At 45.6% G+C, this 14,083-nt stretch overlaps 1 protein-coding gene across 2 annotated transcripts; it reads left to right on the top strand.

Moving 5' to 3' along the window:
* Positions 1–2,772: 2,772 nt before the first annotated feature.
* On the top strand, positions 2,773–12,417 carry ODC1 (ornithine decarboxylase 1). Of its 2 annotated transcripts, none has more exons than XM_074820057.1 (12): positions 2,773–3,032; positions 5,704–5,811; positions 5,983–6,128; positions 6,302–6,475; positions 6,633–6,805; positions 7,090–7,224; positions 7,383–7,464; positions 7,794–7,877; positions 9,116–9,278; positions 9,366–9,478; positions 9,764–9,978; positions 11,940–12,417. In XM_074820057.1, exons 3-12 carry the CDS (start codon positions 6,027–6,029, stop codon positions 12,079–12,081), a joined length of 1,383 nt encoding a protein of 460 aa, XP_074676158.1. In that variant the 5' UTR covers positions 2,773–3,032; positions 5,704–5,811; positions 5,983–6,026; the 3' UTR covers positions 12,082–12,417. The 2 variants fall into 2 exon arrangements, with proteins under 2 accessions (XP_074676158.1, XP_074676159.1); XM_074820058.1 differs by lacking the exon at positions 2,773–3,032 and adding an exon at positions 3,262–3,401.
* The last annotated feature ends 1,666 nt before the right edge of the window (positions 12,418–14,083 follow it).

Below are 14,083 nucleotides of genomic sequence, written 5' to 3'. Positions count from 1 at the left end.
CTTCTGGAAAACATTTTTGGCCCACGCAACTGCTTCATGTAAGGTAGTTTGAGACTGGTGGTGACTTGCAAGGAGCTGCAGGAGCATCTCCCAGCTCTTCAGACCCAGGATCTGCTCTGCTCCTGTCACCGGTGGACTTGTGCAGCCCTTCAGAGAAGCTTGGCCAGACCCTCAGGGCGCTATCCAGAAAATGGGCAGAGAAGGATGTGCCTCCTTGCTCTCGCCTGATGTGCCTGAAGGCTGTCCGTGGCTGTCCTCTGGCATGGAGACCCAGGTCCAGACCCCTTCCCTCCCTGTACTGGGACACCTCCTGCAAACCTCCTGCTCCTCAGAGCCAGTCCTTGCCACCAGCAGCTCTCAAGGAGCCTCCAGAGACAAAAACTTGGAGATAAACCATTTTGGCAATCCCATCCTTTTGAGGAGCTGATACAACAACGTTATTAATCATCTGCAAAGAGCTGACGAATGTTTCAGTTCCTCAGATAATTGCTCTTCATGGTTATTCTTGCCGCCTCTTTCCCTTGGAGCAGTCCAGCTTTCTCTCTCCAGGCTCAGGTACGGCTCCGTGTTGTCTCACATCCATATCTGAGTGGTGCCTACCCACCAGAGCCGCCCTCCTGCCCCAGCTGCCAGCTGCCCCAGGGTCAGTCAACCCGGATCCCAGTGGGAACGGAGCTGCGGGCTCTCCTCCAGACACAGCCAGAGGTAGAAGGCAAAGGGGGAATAACAGCCAGTACCAGGGATACCGTGGAGTGCTGGAGCCGGGTGATGGCCACTGTCCCCATCCCAGCCTCAGCCCTCACTTTCCTGACAGCTCAGTGAGCATCTGGCTCCTGCGATGGTGGCACCGCCCTCCACTTCCCTCGATGATTGCTTTTCCAACACCTAAGTTGCTTCTGCTGCCCATGGAGCCAAATCTAGAGGCTTGAGAGCCCTGTTATTTGCTTCGTTAGCTGTCAGGGGAGCCGGTGTGAAACTTCTCTGGGGTTTTGATGAGTTGTCTCAGCACAGGCAAGGCTCATGCAGTGACTGGAATAGCTGTCAAGGGAAGGTAGTGTCCTGGGGACCAGCTGATGTGGATGCTCCACACTGGGACAGTTTTCCCCACTGCCTGATTGACATTATTTAGAAAACCTTCCCCAATTTGTGCCTCTGTGTGTGGCCACATATACACACACTAAAAATATTTTTTAAAATCTTTTAGGAGCTTTTGTTCCTTTTTCATTTAATTATTTTAACCAAAGCCAGCTCTGTCCCCAGACATTTCTTTTGGCTGTGGTCCAACTCGCCTTTTGTTTCTTATCTGCTTGATCTTGGTGTTTTCTTTTATTTTACTCCTTCAAGGGATTCTCGCGCAGCCCCAGCCTTTGCCCCCCCCCCCCCCCCCGCCCCCAACCGACCCAGCTCCAGCAGCCAGGCCTGACAGTGGGGCAAGGACATCCCACTGATCCGCTTCTGCCTGAAATATGGTAGGGTTTCCAGCTGGGCTCGGTGGGAGGACGGGACCTCTGAGGTCAGTGGGCACAGCCTTTTCAGCACCTCCATGAGAGAGGGTCCCGCCCCGTGCAGCATTTCCCAACACTTTTCTCCACGCAGGGTTGAGGGTTTTCCCCACAGCACGTTGCCCACCCAACCAGCTCTGCAGAAGGGCAGGGGCCGGCCAAACATCTCTACCTTCAGAAAGCCATTATCTCTTAATTAAAATAGCCACCAGTGATTTGGAGGTGGAGAGCAGGAGTACCCTGAGCTCCATCCTGCAGTGTGGGCTGCAGAAAGGTTTCCTGCCTTTCTTACAAATGCTCAGAGCTGTCAGGGTGTAAAAATCCCCTTTTCAGCAATGGCAAGGGCAGCCCCATCCTCCAGAGCTCCCCTGTACAGTGACAGGACAGGGACTCAGTCCCTGTGGGGTTGCATCTACCGTGGGGTAAGACTTGAACTTTTTTAAGACAGGGGCAGAAAGCGCCTGTCCCAGTAAGGACAGCAAGTGCAGTTGTTGCAGGGCTAAAACAGAAATGGGTTAAAAGAAGTGTGGAATTTATACCTGGTTACAACTTTCCCTAAAGCTCATTTTTCACACAAGCAAGCATGCAGGGAGACAACCTTACAAGGGAAACAGATAGCAGCGTCAAAGCAAAAGCAAAGGAAAAAAAAGATGTTCAGTGTTATGAGAAGGGTTTTGGATAACGTCCTCAGTAGGCAGGGATGGAGGCAGGGGCAGCACCGCTGTGGGCAGCAGCAGCGCCGACACCTGAACCACAGGGGCTGCGAGTGCCGCGCAAACGGGATGGCTCTGGGGGGACAAACGCTTCCAGAGCGTCACCCCACTGACAGCCCGGGTACGACGCTCCGGGTCCCCCGGCTCAGCGTTTCCATTCTCCAGCATCTGCCCAAAGCATCGCTCGCGGCCGGGGGCCTCGGGCCTCCCGCAGCCGCGTTCCCGCGCTCAGCAGGACGCGCAGGGGTGCCGCTAGCGGTGGCCGGGCGGCGGGGCCGGGCACCTGCTGGCAGCGGGCGGCGCTGGGATGGCGCACACCGCCCTGCAGGCCGCGCTCCGTGCGGTGCCCACGGGGGAAGGGGCCCACGGGGGAAGGGGCCCGGGGCGGGCGGAACAGCCGGCGGGAGCCGCGGCGGAGGCCGGCGGAGGCCGGCGCAGAGACCCGACGCGCTCAGCGCACGGCGGGGGCCGCGGGGGGCGGGGCGAGCGGGGGGGGCGTGGCGCGTGCTCGCCGCCGACGTCACAATAGCGGCTGGCCAGAGTCCCTGCCCGGTCCCAGCCGATCGGGGCTGGTTTGAGCTGGTGCGTTGCCATAGCGACGCCGGCTGCCCTATATATAGGAGCGCCGCGGCGGTGGCGAAGCTTTGTGAGCCGCGGCGCCCCGCTCCTTCGGCCGGCCCCGCTCCTCCTCAGGCGGCAGGGCGCCACCCGCCCGGCTCCCCGCACCGCGCCCGGCTCGCAGGAGGAGGAGGCAGCTCGGAGCGAGGGGACCGGCCGCCGCCGCGGCTTGACAGCAGCTGCCGCCGCCCGAGGCGAGGTGAGGCGGGCCGGGCCGGGCGGTGTGCTGTGCTGGGCCGGGCCGGGCGGAAGGGGCCGGGGCGCACGGCGGGAAGGCGCGCGCGGCGGAAGCCGGCCGGCGCGGAGCCACGTGTCTGCGGGGCCGCTGCCAAGCGGCGCGGCCCGGGCCGGGCTGGGCGCCGGCTCCTGCCGCCGGGCACGGGGCCTCCCTCCGCGCCCGGGGAATCCCCAGCCCCGGCGGGGCGGGGGCGGAGGAGGCAGGTTCCGGGCGGCTTGAACGGGTCAGGCCGGCTCTCGCCCGGGGAGGTGTTGGCGGCGCGTCCCGGGAGCGGGGGAGGGGACGGCTCCGCCGTGGCCGCCGGGCTGTTTCCGCGGCGGGGAGAGGCAGGTGCGTGGCAGGAACATGGCTCGGGGCGCCCTTGCTCGCTCTTACGCGAGGCGGCCCGGCCCAGCACGGAACGCTTCCCCCCAGCACAGCGGCGCGGGGCCGGGCCTGAGGCCCTTCTGCTGGGCGCTCGGTCTTGGGGTGGGGTGGGGGGGCGAACTGCTACAAGGTGGCTGCCATAAAGGCGTCCCCCAGCTCAAAGTGAAATGCCTCCTCGGGAAGCCTCGGTATCGGAGGCTGGAGCGCCCAGTGCCCCGCTGCCGAGTCAGGCAGCACGTCCCGGGACGAGCCGCGTAGCCGACTCAACTAAGAACCCGTGCGGGTTCACGGGAGAAGGGCCGTCAGTGAGAGCTGGGCAGCCAGCCGCTTCCTTCCCGACCGCAGTCAGCAGCCATCGGCTAACTCCGAGGTCAGGAGCGCCTCGGGCACACTTTCTAGACGCAGCTTTGGTATTTGAGTATGGAGCCTGCAGGCATGACTCAGCTGTGTCTAAATACAGCTGCTTGAATAAAGGAATGTTCTGGAGAACAACTTCTAAATGAGCACAAATTGCCTTTCTCTGGGAAGCTGCAGACACTTTGCGCACAGTACAAATATATGAAACGTACACTGGGAGGCTACAATTTGCATCTACGTGATCATGTTCTGTCTATATTCTGTGTAATTACACTGTAGTTAAAATTGTGCAATAAGGTGGAGATGGAAGGCTTGCAAGAACTTCTTAACAAAGTCTTCTGTGACCAGCAAAAGTGATTTCCATTTTACAGGTTAATAGGAAAAGTGGTTTTCGTGCAGCTCTGTGCAGAGGGGAGGATAAACTAAATTCTTCCTGATGGTGTTCACTTCTCTTAACCACAGCTAGAAGTCCCTGAATCGCTTTCTGCAAAGCTTGCAATATCTTGTTGAAGTCATCCTATGATAAGATGCAGCTTCTCTTCAGTAACAAACAGCTTGCTGAGAAGTGTTTAATTTGCTGTTTCTTGAGGTCCTTTCAAAGAGGCTTTTAAGAGAAGACTTTAATCCAGCTTCTGGGAGAATTAACACTGCATGTGAATGAGAGCGGAGGGAGAGCGAGGCTCCGTGGATTGTTAGGTTTTATTTCATTAGAGTTAAAGCTTAATCTAGTTTGAATCTCGAATCTGGTTTACCCCTGATAAGTGAGAATTGATCAAAAGATGTGAAGTAGTTCTTGATGCTGGCAGTTCAGGTGCCATAAGTTTATAAAGGCTGAAATGAAATTGTACAATCACTGACTTTTGAAAGTCATCCAGTAGAAAAAGTTTAATGGATTTTAGTATACACATCGTATGGAATGGATGATTCTGTTGGTCTTAGAACCTCGTTAATCTGTAACAGCTGTAAGATATGTTATTTTTCATATGTTGTTATAAACAGCCTTCTTGAAAATAGAGGGAACAGTGATATAACTAAACATTAGTGAATAATTTAGAGTTTGCATAATCTTTGGTCCAAATCTGTATGACTGGATTGAGTGTAAAAAATGCTGAGAGCAGCAGAGGACTGGACCTGGTTACATACATGAAGCCATATCTTCCCTATGAGTCATTTGCAATGCTGACGTCTTTACAAGGTAGCACACACTTCTGGTCGAGTTAACAGCTTAATGGGGATTGTCATTCTCTATTTGGACTGCCCAGTAAAAGAATGACCCATATGCTTTGCTGTGGACTTCATAGGCCTTGGATGGTAGAGGAATGCTCTTTAGTTCTGGTTCTCAAAAGACTTTCTACTTGGTTGGTAGATTTCTATTAACAATGATTTGTTATGGACAAGTGTAAAATCCTGTTATAAAGTGTTAATTGGGATCACTGTTAAGACTTTGTCTGCAGACCACAGTTAGGAACCATTCTTTTCAGTGTGTATCTGCCACTCCTGACAGCTGAGGTTTTCTTTTTATGTAGCCTGGGGGTCATGGGTAGAACAGGGAAGCTCTAACCATCAACAGCATCTTCAGGGGAGGCCCTGATCTCATGGCTGGTTTATGGTCTGAACTGGAGTGAGAATCCACTAGGCTTTGACCTAGTGAGAGTTGTAACTACTCAGAAGTCAGTAACATCCTCAGATTCTGTCGGTAGTAACATGTAAGCCCTTTTCCCAGAAACTGGTGAGCTACAGTAGTCCTTAAGAGTTGTTTAAAAAAAGCAGTAAGTATGTTGACACTGGCACAAGCCATAATACTAACTGCTCTGATACGAATTGAAGGAAAAGACAGTGGAAACTTCTAGGTACTTAAATACTGTCAGATTTTATTAGTTTATTTGATTTTTTTTTTTTCTTTGAATAGGTTTAGTACATCATACAGTTGCTGAACAGAGGAGAACTTGCCTTCAAGCTAGCCAGATTTTTGTGGAGTTCCTCCTTCGTCCTGATTAAATCTGATCTGTCATCTTATGTAAGTTCCTAATCTATGCTGCTATTAGTGATTGCTGTATGAATCTTATAATTGTAAATTATATGACCATGATGGTAGTGGTCACATAATGACTACATGAGTTTAAGTAGTGAATGTAAAAATGTATAAATTTAAAAGAAGTAATGAATTAATTTTTTTTTGTATCAACAGTTTGTACTTAAATCCTTTCACATAAACCCGAAATCTTGGAAATCATGAGTAGCTTCAGCAATGAAGAATTTGAATTCACCTTCCTTGACGAAGGCTTTACTGCCAAGGATATCCTTGACCAAAAAATAAATGAAGTGTCATCTTCTGTAAGTATGATAGGAAAATCACTACGTTTCATGACACTACAAATTTATAAGCTAATGGAACAAGTTGTCTTTGGAGGTTTTCTGCAAAGCAACCTCCTCCTCAGATGCTGACCTCTAGGCTTATCCTGTTATCCATTGTTTGTAACTCTAAGATACGTGTTTGCTCTCTCTAGGATGATAAAGATGCCTTCTATGTTGCTGACCTTGGGGATATTGTAAAGAAGCACATGCGATGGCATAAAGCCCTTCCTCGGGTAACCCCCTTCTATGCCGTAAAATGTAATGACAGCAAAGCTGTAGTGAAGACGCTTGCTGTTCTTGGTGCAGGATTTGATTGTGCCAGTAAGGTAAGATCTTGACTGTGTTCTGATCTGTGCTGTTTAGTGTATGTTCAGCTTTACAAGCTGTGTTTGTATAAAATTTAGTAAAGCGATGTCACTTTGTTCTACTGATTAGTTTGATCATGTAGAAATATTTCATAAGTGTAATCTGTTCTTTCTTCAGACGGAAATACAGCTGGTACAGAGCATTGGTGTACCTCCTGAGCGAATAATATATGCAAATCCCTGTAAACAAGTATCTCAAATCAAACATGCTGCCAGCAGTGGTGTACAGATGATGACATTTGATAGTGAAGTAGAACTAATGAAAGTTGCAAGGGCCCATCCAAAAGCCAAGTAAGTTATGCTAATTGTTCAGTAATTCTTGCTTGGGTTCCCAAGTTACGGAAACATCTACTGTTATCTGAAACTTATTCTTCATTAGTTAAGGTAGGCTGCAAAATTACGAGAAAATAAACCTACCTTTAACCAGTAAAATCTAATCCTGTATAGTTTACTGGCATGTTAGGAAAAGACAGGTAGTTTGTATGTTTAAGCTCAGCTTCATTCTAAGGTCATACCTGCCTGATAATGATGTCTTCTATACTGGAACTTAAATCCTTATTTTTTCCTATTTCTAGGTTAGTCTTGCGCATTACAACTGATGACTCCAAAGCAGTTTGTCGTCTGAGTGTTAAATTTGGAGCTACGCTTAAGACAAGCAGGCTTCTGCTGGAGCGTGCAAAAGAACTTGACCTTGCCATTGTTGGAGTTAGGTGAGTTGATAACATCAAAATACAGTCCTACTAAATAAGATTGCTTTAAATGATCTTACCTGACAATAGAAATGCCTTTGCATATGGTGACTTGAGTGTTGTATAAACTTCCTGGCTAATTTACCAAATGGCAACTGATATTTTGTATCTTTCCATAGTTTTCATGTTGGAAGTGGTTGTACAGACCCAGAGACCTTTGTCCAAGCCATTTCTGATGCCCGCTGTGTGTTCGATATGGGAGTAAGTCTAGTTCCATTTTCTTTGGAAGTACTGCTCAACTGTTGTGGCAAAACTGAATCAAATGTAAAACCATTACAGGGTTAAAAGCTAGGTTGCTCATTTCATGTTGTTGGAATTTTTGAGGTCATGTGATTGGCTTACTTTAACCAGTGCTGTGTAACTCACCTATGGATATGCTAAAATCAGCATCTCGGACTCAAGCAACTACTTGAACATGATGAGTTACCTCTGTTCCAAGTGTTAATAAAATTACTTCATATTGCTTTCTAAGCTAAAATGACAAACTAAGAACTGCTTTCTTAACAGTGTTGCCCTTAATCTCATTTTAGGCTGAACTTGGCTTCAGTATGTATCTGCTTGATATTGGTGGTGGCTTCCCTGGCTCTGAAGATGTCAAGCTCAAATTCGAAGAGGTATAGCTTTGCTAAGAACTTCTCAGGTTGTGGATTCTTGCTTTTATATTGGTATGCAGACACACAAGAACTTGTCGGCTTGGTTAGAGATTGAATTTAGAGTAAAAGAGGGGAATTAATCTGAGAACTGAAAATTAGATGAACCTCTTAGATACCTAGCTAAATGACTGTAAACATGCAGAGATAGTAAACTTGTAAAGCAAGTTTTAATTGTAGGCTTGATTCTTACTGGCATAGACTTCTTCTAGTTGATGCTGTACTTCAGACTATCTGGATTGGCAATGCTCCCAAATGGGGTGAAAAGGTAGTCCTGAGCTCATGCTGTTCTTCTGGGTGGCGTGAGCATTGGTGTGGCAAACTAGATGAGTGTCTGATCTGGTTTAGAATTAGCTTTTGGATAGTTTTTTTTGATCAGTTCTCCAGTCTGCTTTTGCACAGAAATACTCCTCCTTCCAGAAGAGACAAGGTGGCTGGGTGTTAATAGGACTGTCACTTACAGCAGTGTTGTCAGAGCACCTGCCAGGCTAAAGTTGTGTTAAATGATGTTATTTGCTGTTTCTTTGGGTAAATATATAAGTTAAAGTGAGTTTTCCACTAATAATGTAGGCTAACATTGCCTCACTTGTAATGCCTCTTAATGAAGGCTGGCTTCTAATGTAGTACTGACTTACAAGAAGCATCAAGAGCAAATGATGTTGTCATTGGGCTCCATGGTGTAATGCAGTCATGCTTTGGTTGGAGGCAGCTTAATAATCACACATAACTTCAGAACTTGGAAATAACTCTTCATGAAGGCAACTGAATTTCAGAGGTGATGACAAAGCATTCTGTGTTCTTATGATCCTGTGAGATGACTTCTTTAGGATACAGTAAGGTGGGGAATACTGCATGATAAGCAGAACTACAAGCATGCTAGAAATTGAAGTGTGGGAACTTGTGGGACATTAATGCTGGCTTAATGAGTCTAGGAGAGGTGATTTCCTTCAAGTGACCAAACAGCTCATGTTTGAGTCTAAATTTTTTTAAGCTGCAAGTGATACCTGCTTTTGCTGCTTTGTGCAAACTTAATCCCAAACAAAATAAAGGCAATAAAGAGACATTACAACATATGTAAATAGTTATTACACACTTGGCCAGTATGTGATTGTGAGCATGAAAGTCTGACTTCATCTCAGACTTCTAAAATAGCACCTGAGTAACTGCTCAAGTACTAATATTGGCAACTGATTTTTCCCTAGATCACAAGTGTAATCAACCCAGCACTGGATAAATACTTTCCTTCGGATTCTGGAATAAGTATTATTGCAGAGCCTGGAAGATACTATGTTGCATCAGCATTCACACTGGCAGTTAACATCATTGCAAAAAAAATTGTATTAAAGGAGCAGACAGGTTCTGACGGTATGTAAATCTAGACCAAATTTTACTTTTAGCCAATTGTGTGTTTCTTTCCAAGCATTCTCTTACTGGTATCTCGACTTCTTCCAGATGAAGATGATGCAAACGACAAAACTCTTATGTACTATGTGAACGATGGAGTCTATGGATCATTCAACTGCATCTTGTATGATCACGCACATGTTAAACCAGTTCTGCAAAAGGTATACACATTCAGAGGTATCATGTACTAGTTGTGTATCATGGGTGTAGGAGACTGCTCGTCACAGCAGTCACTTCTGAGTTCACTGCTCCTTTCATGTCACCAGAGTTTGGCATTTGACTTGTGAATCATGCAGTGGAATTAATTCAAAGCCAAGGGTGGGGAAGGACCTGTAAGCAGCTTTTCCTCCTCTTCTCTGCGAGGTGGAATGTTACACTAATTATGGTATTACTTCTGGAAGCTCTGTTTTGATGGTCAAACTAACTATACTCAACTCTTCTTTTAGCGGCCTAAACCAGATGACAGCTGCTATTCCTGCAGCATATGGGGACCAACATGTGATGGCCTAGATCGTATTGTTGAGCGTTTTAATATGCCAGAGTTGCAAGTTGGTGACTGGATCCTGTTTGAAAACATGGGTGCCTATACTGTTGCAGCAGCTTCTACTTTCAATGGATTCCAGAGGCCAACAATACACTATGTGATGTCAAGACCAGCATGGTTAGTAGTGAAGTATCTTGATCCATTAATGCTGTGATACAGATGACTAGTGAATAGCTCATGTCAGTTGGCTGCCCCTTAACAAATAGGACCATAGTTTTGGTGCTATAGCTCTTGTAAAACCTCCTTGTGGTGTGGAAGAAGGCCATGCATCTGAAGGGTTTTGCTGTGTGCTTAGAACAATGCTAGCACTACTTATTACTCTTTTCTGATGTACTCGCTTCCAGGAGAGGTGCTTTTAAATGGGTAATGTTAGGAGTCTTCATTAACCTAGGATTCTAGCCAGTGTTTTTTACTCTTGCACGACATCCAGAATCATTATGGATTCTTTACAGTTAGCTTGTGACCAGTAATTAAGAGACCAGTCAATTGCAGTTCTAATAGTCTGCTGTCTTCTAAATTGATAGCTTGCTAAATCCTGACCACAGGAGACAAGAATACTCAACAGTGCTGCTTCACAATATGACTTTTCTGTTTATTTGAGAGCTATTCCTTGGTTTAGGTTGAGCTCTGGCTCATTGCTCAGTGCAGAGTGCTAGATCTCCATGGGAAGTTATTAAACAGGTAAGCAAAGAAAGCAGGACTACCTCTTGAGTGCAAGGACATACTGTGAAACTGCACCTTAAACAGTATTTTAAAGTAACATGGATGCTTTTCTGTGCAAGACAGGTTAATGGATTGCATCTTCTATAAAAGTGGGGTTTCCTGTAAGAGGAAGCCCTTCCCTCTGTATTTTGAAGTCTGCCTACTAAACTGACAGAGAGCATTTGGGCAGCAATATTACCCTAAAGCATGATTAACTTTGGTATTGGATTGCTTTCAAATTTACTGAAAATGCTGAAGTTCAGGGGAATTCATTTTATTGCCATAAAATTAAGAGGAAGCTTCCTCTATTTTAGTAGCCTTGCCTCTAAAAGCAAGGCTTGTATTGTTTCTTTCCTTTAGTGAAACCTGTAAATTGAAGCATTTCTCAAACCAAACAAAGCTTTTAGATGTCCCACAAGACTCCAAACTTGGGTCTAATTGAACTAAAAATGGCTGTGCAAGAGAACTGTTAGGTTTTTCACTATAGCACTGGGTTTCTGTTAAAATGCAGTACTTGGTCTGAGGCATGCTGAGCTTAATAATGCAGACATAACCATCATCCAAGGCTACAATCCTCTTTCAGCCCCACATGATTGCCTGTTTTCTGTTTTGGCAAGAAAATTCTGAGAGAGAAGCTGACTCTTAACTGAAGGCGTGTATCAATGAAGTTATGGTACAGATATTTCTAGCACAGGCAAAAGCTTTTTGGAATGTAACTTATGTGTATAAAGGTGTACAACTAAATTAGTGGCTAGATAACAGTGAAAGATAAGGGAAAAGTTGCTGCATATGTCTTAAGTAAAATCTAGTAGTATGTGGGGGGCCATGTAGTAGCACAACTTCTTGCCTTGCATATAGTGTAAGATAACTTAAGTCCAAAAACTCAGTCAACTGAAGTTCTTCTGAGCTTGTCTTTCAGTACAACTTCTGAGTATGGAAGGCGTTACATGGTTCTCACTGGTCAGCTCCCTTCCATTCCTAGTGTCATCTGATCTTTGACTTGATTCAAGTTACCCAGGAATGTGGTGGTGTGGGATAAGGGATAGTCAGTGCCATAGGTCTGAAATTCTGAACTACTGAACACCAAGTCATTAAATCTCTATAGCACGTGCTATACAGATACACAGGTGCATCTTTGCAGATCTAGATCCTACCCACAAATGGTGAAACCACCTTGGTATTGGCACTTGCCCTAAAGCCTAGCCAGCCACGAGTGACCTGCTCCCCCTGCCCCCATCCCAGTAATATTGTCTGGATTGCAGATGAGTAAAGAGTTCATTTCATGCTCCCTGGCAGTAAAAAAAAATACTTTGCTTACCTTCCTTTTGGCACATTGTAGTGAAATGCTTTTTGACTGTTGCTTTTTTTCTTTCTAGGCAACTAATGCAGCAGATCAAGGAGCAAGGGTTCCTAGATGAAGTGGAGGAGCAGGATGTTTCTAGTCTGCCACTCTCTTGTGCCTGGGAAAGTGGAATTGAATATCCAGCAACTTGTGCTTCAGCTAGTATTAATGTATAGGTAATATTTAGTAATTAACTGCAAGGTTAGTCATTGAATTTAGGGCATTTGGGGGACTATTAACTTAATTCTTGCTAGAATTTTTAAGTGGTTTTTTTAAAGTTTAGGTTTGGCATAAATACAACAGAAATGACTAGGAGATGGGTCACAATTATCTGTGTTCCTATGGAAACTATTTGAATATTGTTTTATATGGATTTTTATTCACTTTTCATGTATGCTACTAAACACTGACCCTCAACTGTCAAACAAGTATTTGTAGCTTGTGTATGGCAGAATGGGCTAAGCTTAGTGTTTTGTGACCTACCTGTTTTAAAATAAAGTATATTGAAATAACTGGTCCTGTGTTTGGTTAATCTGTGGAAAACTAATCTGTCATGGATGGCTCTTACAGCATATATGAAGACAGACCAGATGCTGCAAGCCCAGAGCTTTATTAATAGATGAGTAACACAATTGCTATCTCTTTCCCTACCCTTGTCCTCCCAGCTTACTGAAGCAAAGGGGAACCCGTTAATGGGTAGGGAAACTAAACTGTGTCTTTTTAATACATGATTAGATATAGCTTGAGTGTCAACAAGTTGAATACTGCATGAATTTTTGTGGGATCACATTTGCTTTTGAACATGGGCTTAACACAACTGCATATTGCGAGTAAAAAGGGCGCTTTAATTCATGTTAGTCTAACTGCTGTGGCTAGGACTGATGGCTATTTAAACACATCTAGTCATCAATGAGAGACTACAGCACGGGCTTCATGGCTGCCACTGACAAGCTGCTTGTTATGTGTGTGAGGATTAAAATAACGTCATGGGAAAACTTAAGCTGAAACTGTGGTTGACTGGTAGGTGATGACTACTCTGACCCTTGTTGCCTAGGGCTTTAGTATAAAATGGATGATGAGATGGGACTTGACATCCTTTGTGCATGCAATACAATTAGAAACTTTTATTTATTGTCATGAAAACATGTGCTACCCCATTAAACTTTTGACTTTGGATTAAGTGTGATAGATGACACTAGTAAATACCAGGAGCTAATACAGGGTCTGTTGATGATAAAATTAGTGAGTCTGCTTACTGGAGTAGAGCTTTCTGACTTCTATTTAACCTGATGCTAGCTTGCTGCCACTTGCACTAAAATTGTAAAATGTTTCTGACAAACTAATCAGTCCCAGATCTGGATCTCTTTTGTCTGCCAGAAGGTCCTGGACTGCAGGCATTCCTTAGCAATGCCTGATGTGTAAAGAGGAAAACCTTAATGTATAGAAAAGTATGTAAAGCTTACTCTTTAAGTCAGCTTAAGTGTTAAAACTGAAAGGGTTATCCAAAGGGTAGGATTGCTCGTAGAAACAGTGACTCCAGCAAGATGAGAAAGCAAGCTTCCAAGCAGCTGTGAAGGGCAGTGCTCAACCTCCATTCTGTGTTTTCAGCCGAGACAACAGACACTCTTCACTAGCTGAACTAGTAGGGTAACCAAAAGTGATGGTACGTCATTCCTGAGTATCTTGAAGCATCCCAAATGACTTTTCATTTCTCTGTTTGCTTTACTCCTAGCTTCAAGTTTGCAATTGAAATGGCACTTGACTTCTCGTGCATACAGTCACCAGCTGTTTGGCTACTAAACTACACTGGTGCAAACTTCAATACATACACATCATGGAGCAATAGCCTTAATCTCAAAGAAACTTGGGGGTTTTTTAGCTTCTCCAAATTCATGAAAACTTGATTCTTAGCATAAAAGCAAAAGTAATGAATGGTAACATGTTAATACTGTAACAATTTCACATCTCAGTCTTGCCCTGGAAGAGCTAAGTGTATTTTAACTGTGGGAAACAACAGACATGCAGAATAAAGTACCCTTGGACAGCCTGCAGTTGTCTAAAGGAGGTAGTCACTTTTTAAACCTGTCTGTTGGAATGCTGAGGATGGTGGAGCCAGAATGGAGTATGGCCATAGTGAGACCTTGTGTGATACCTGCATTAGTGACTAGTGCCCTGCTG

The sequence above is a fragment of the Strix aluco genome, chromosome 3 (assembly GCF_031877795.1).
Source record: "Strix aluco isolate bStrAlu1 chromosome 3, bStrAlu1.hap1, whole genome shotgun sequence".
NCBI classification, from domain to species: domain Eukaryota; kingdom Metazoa; phylum Chordata; class Aves; order Strigiformes; family Strigidae; genus Strix; species Strix aluco.
This window is presented reverse-complemented; position numbering and strand designations above follow the sequence as displayed.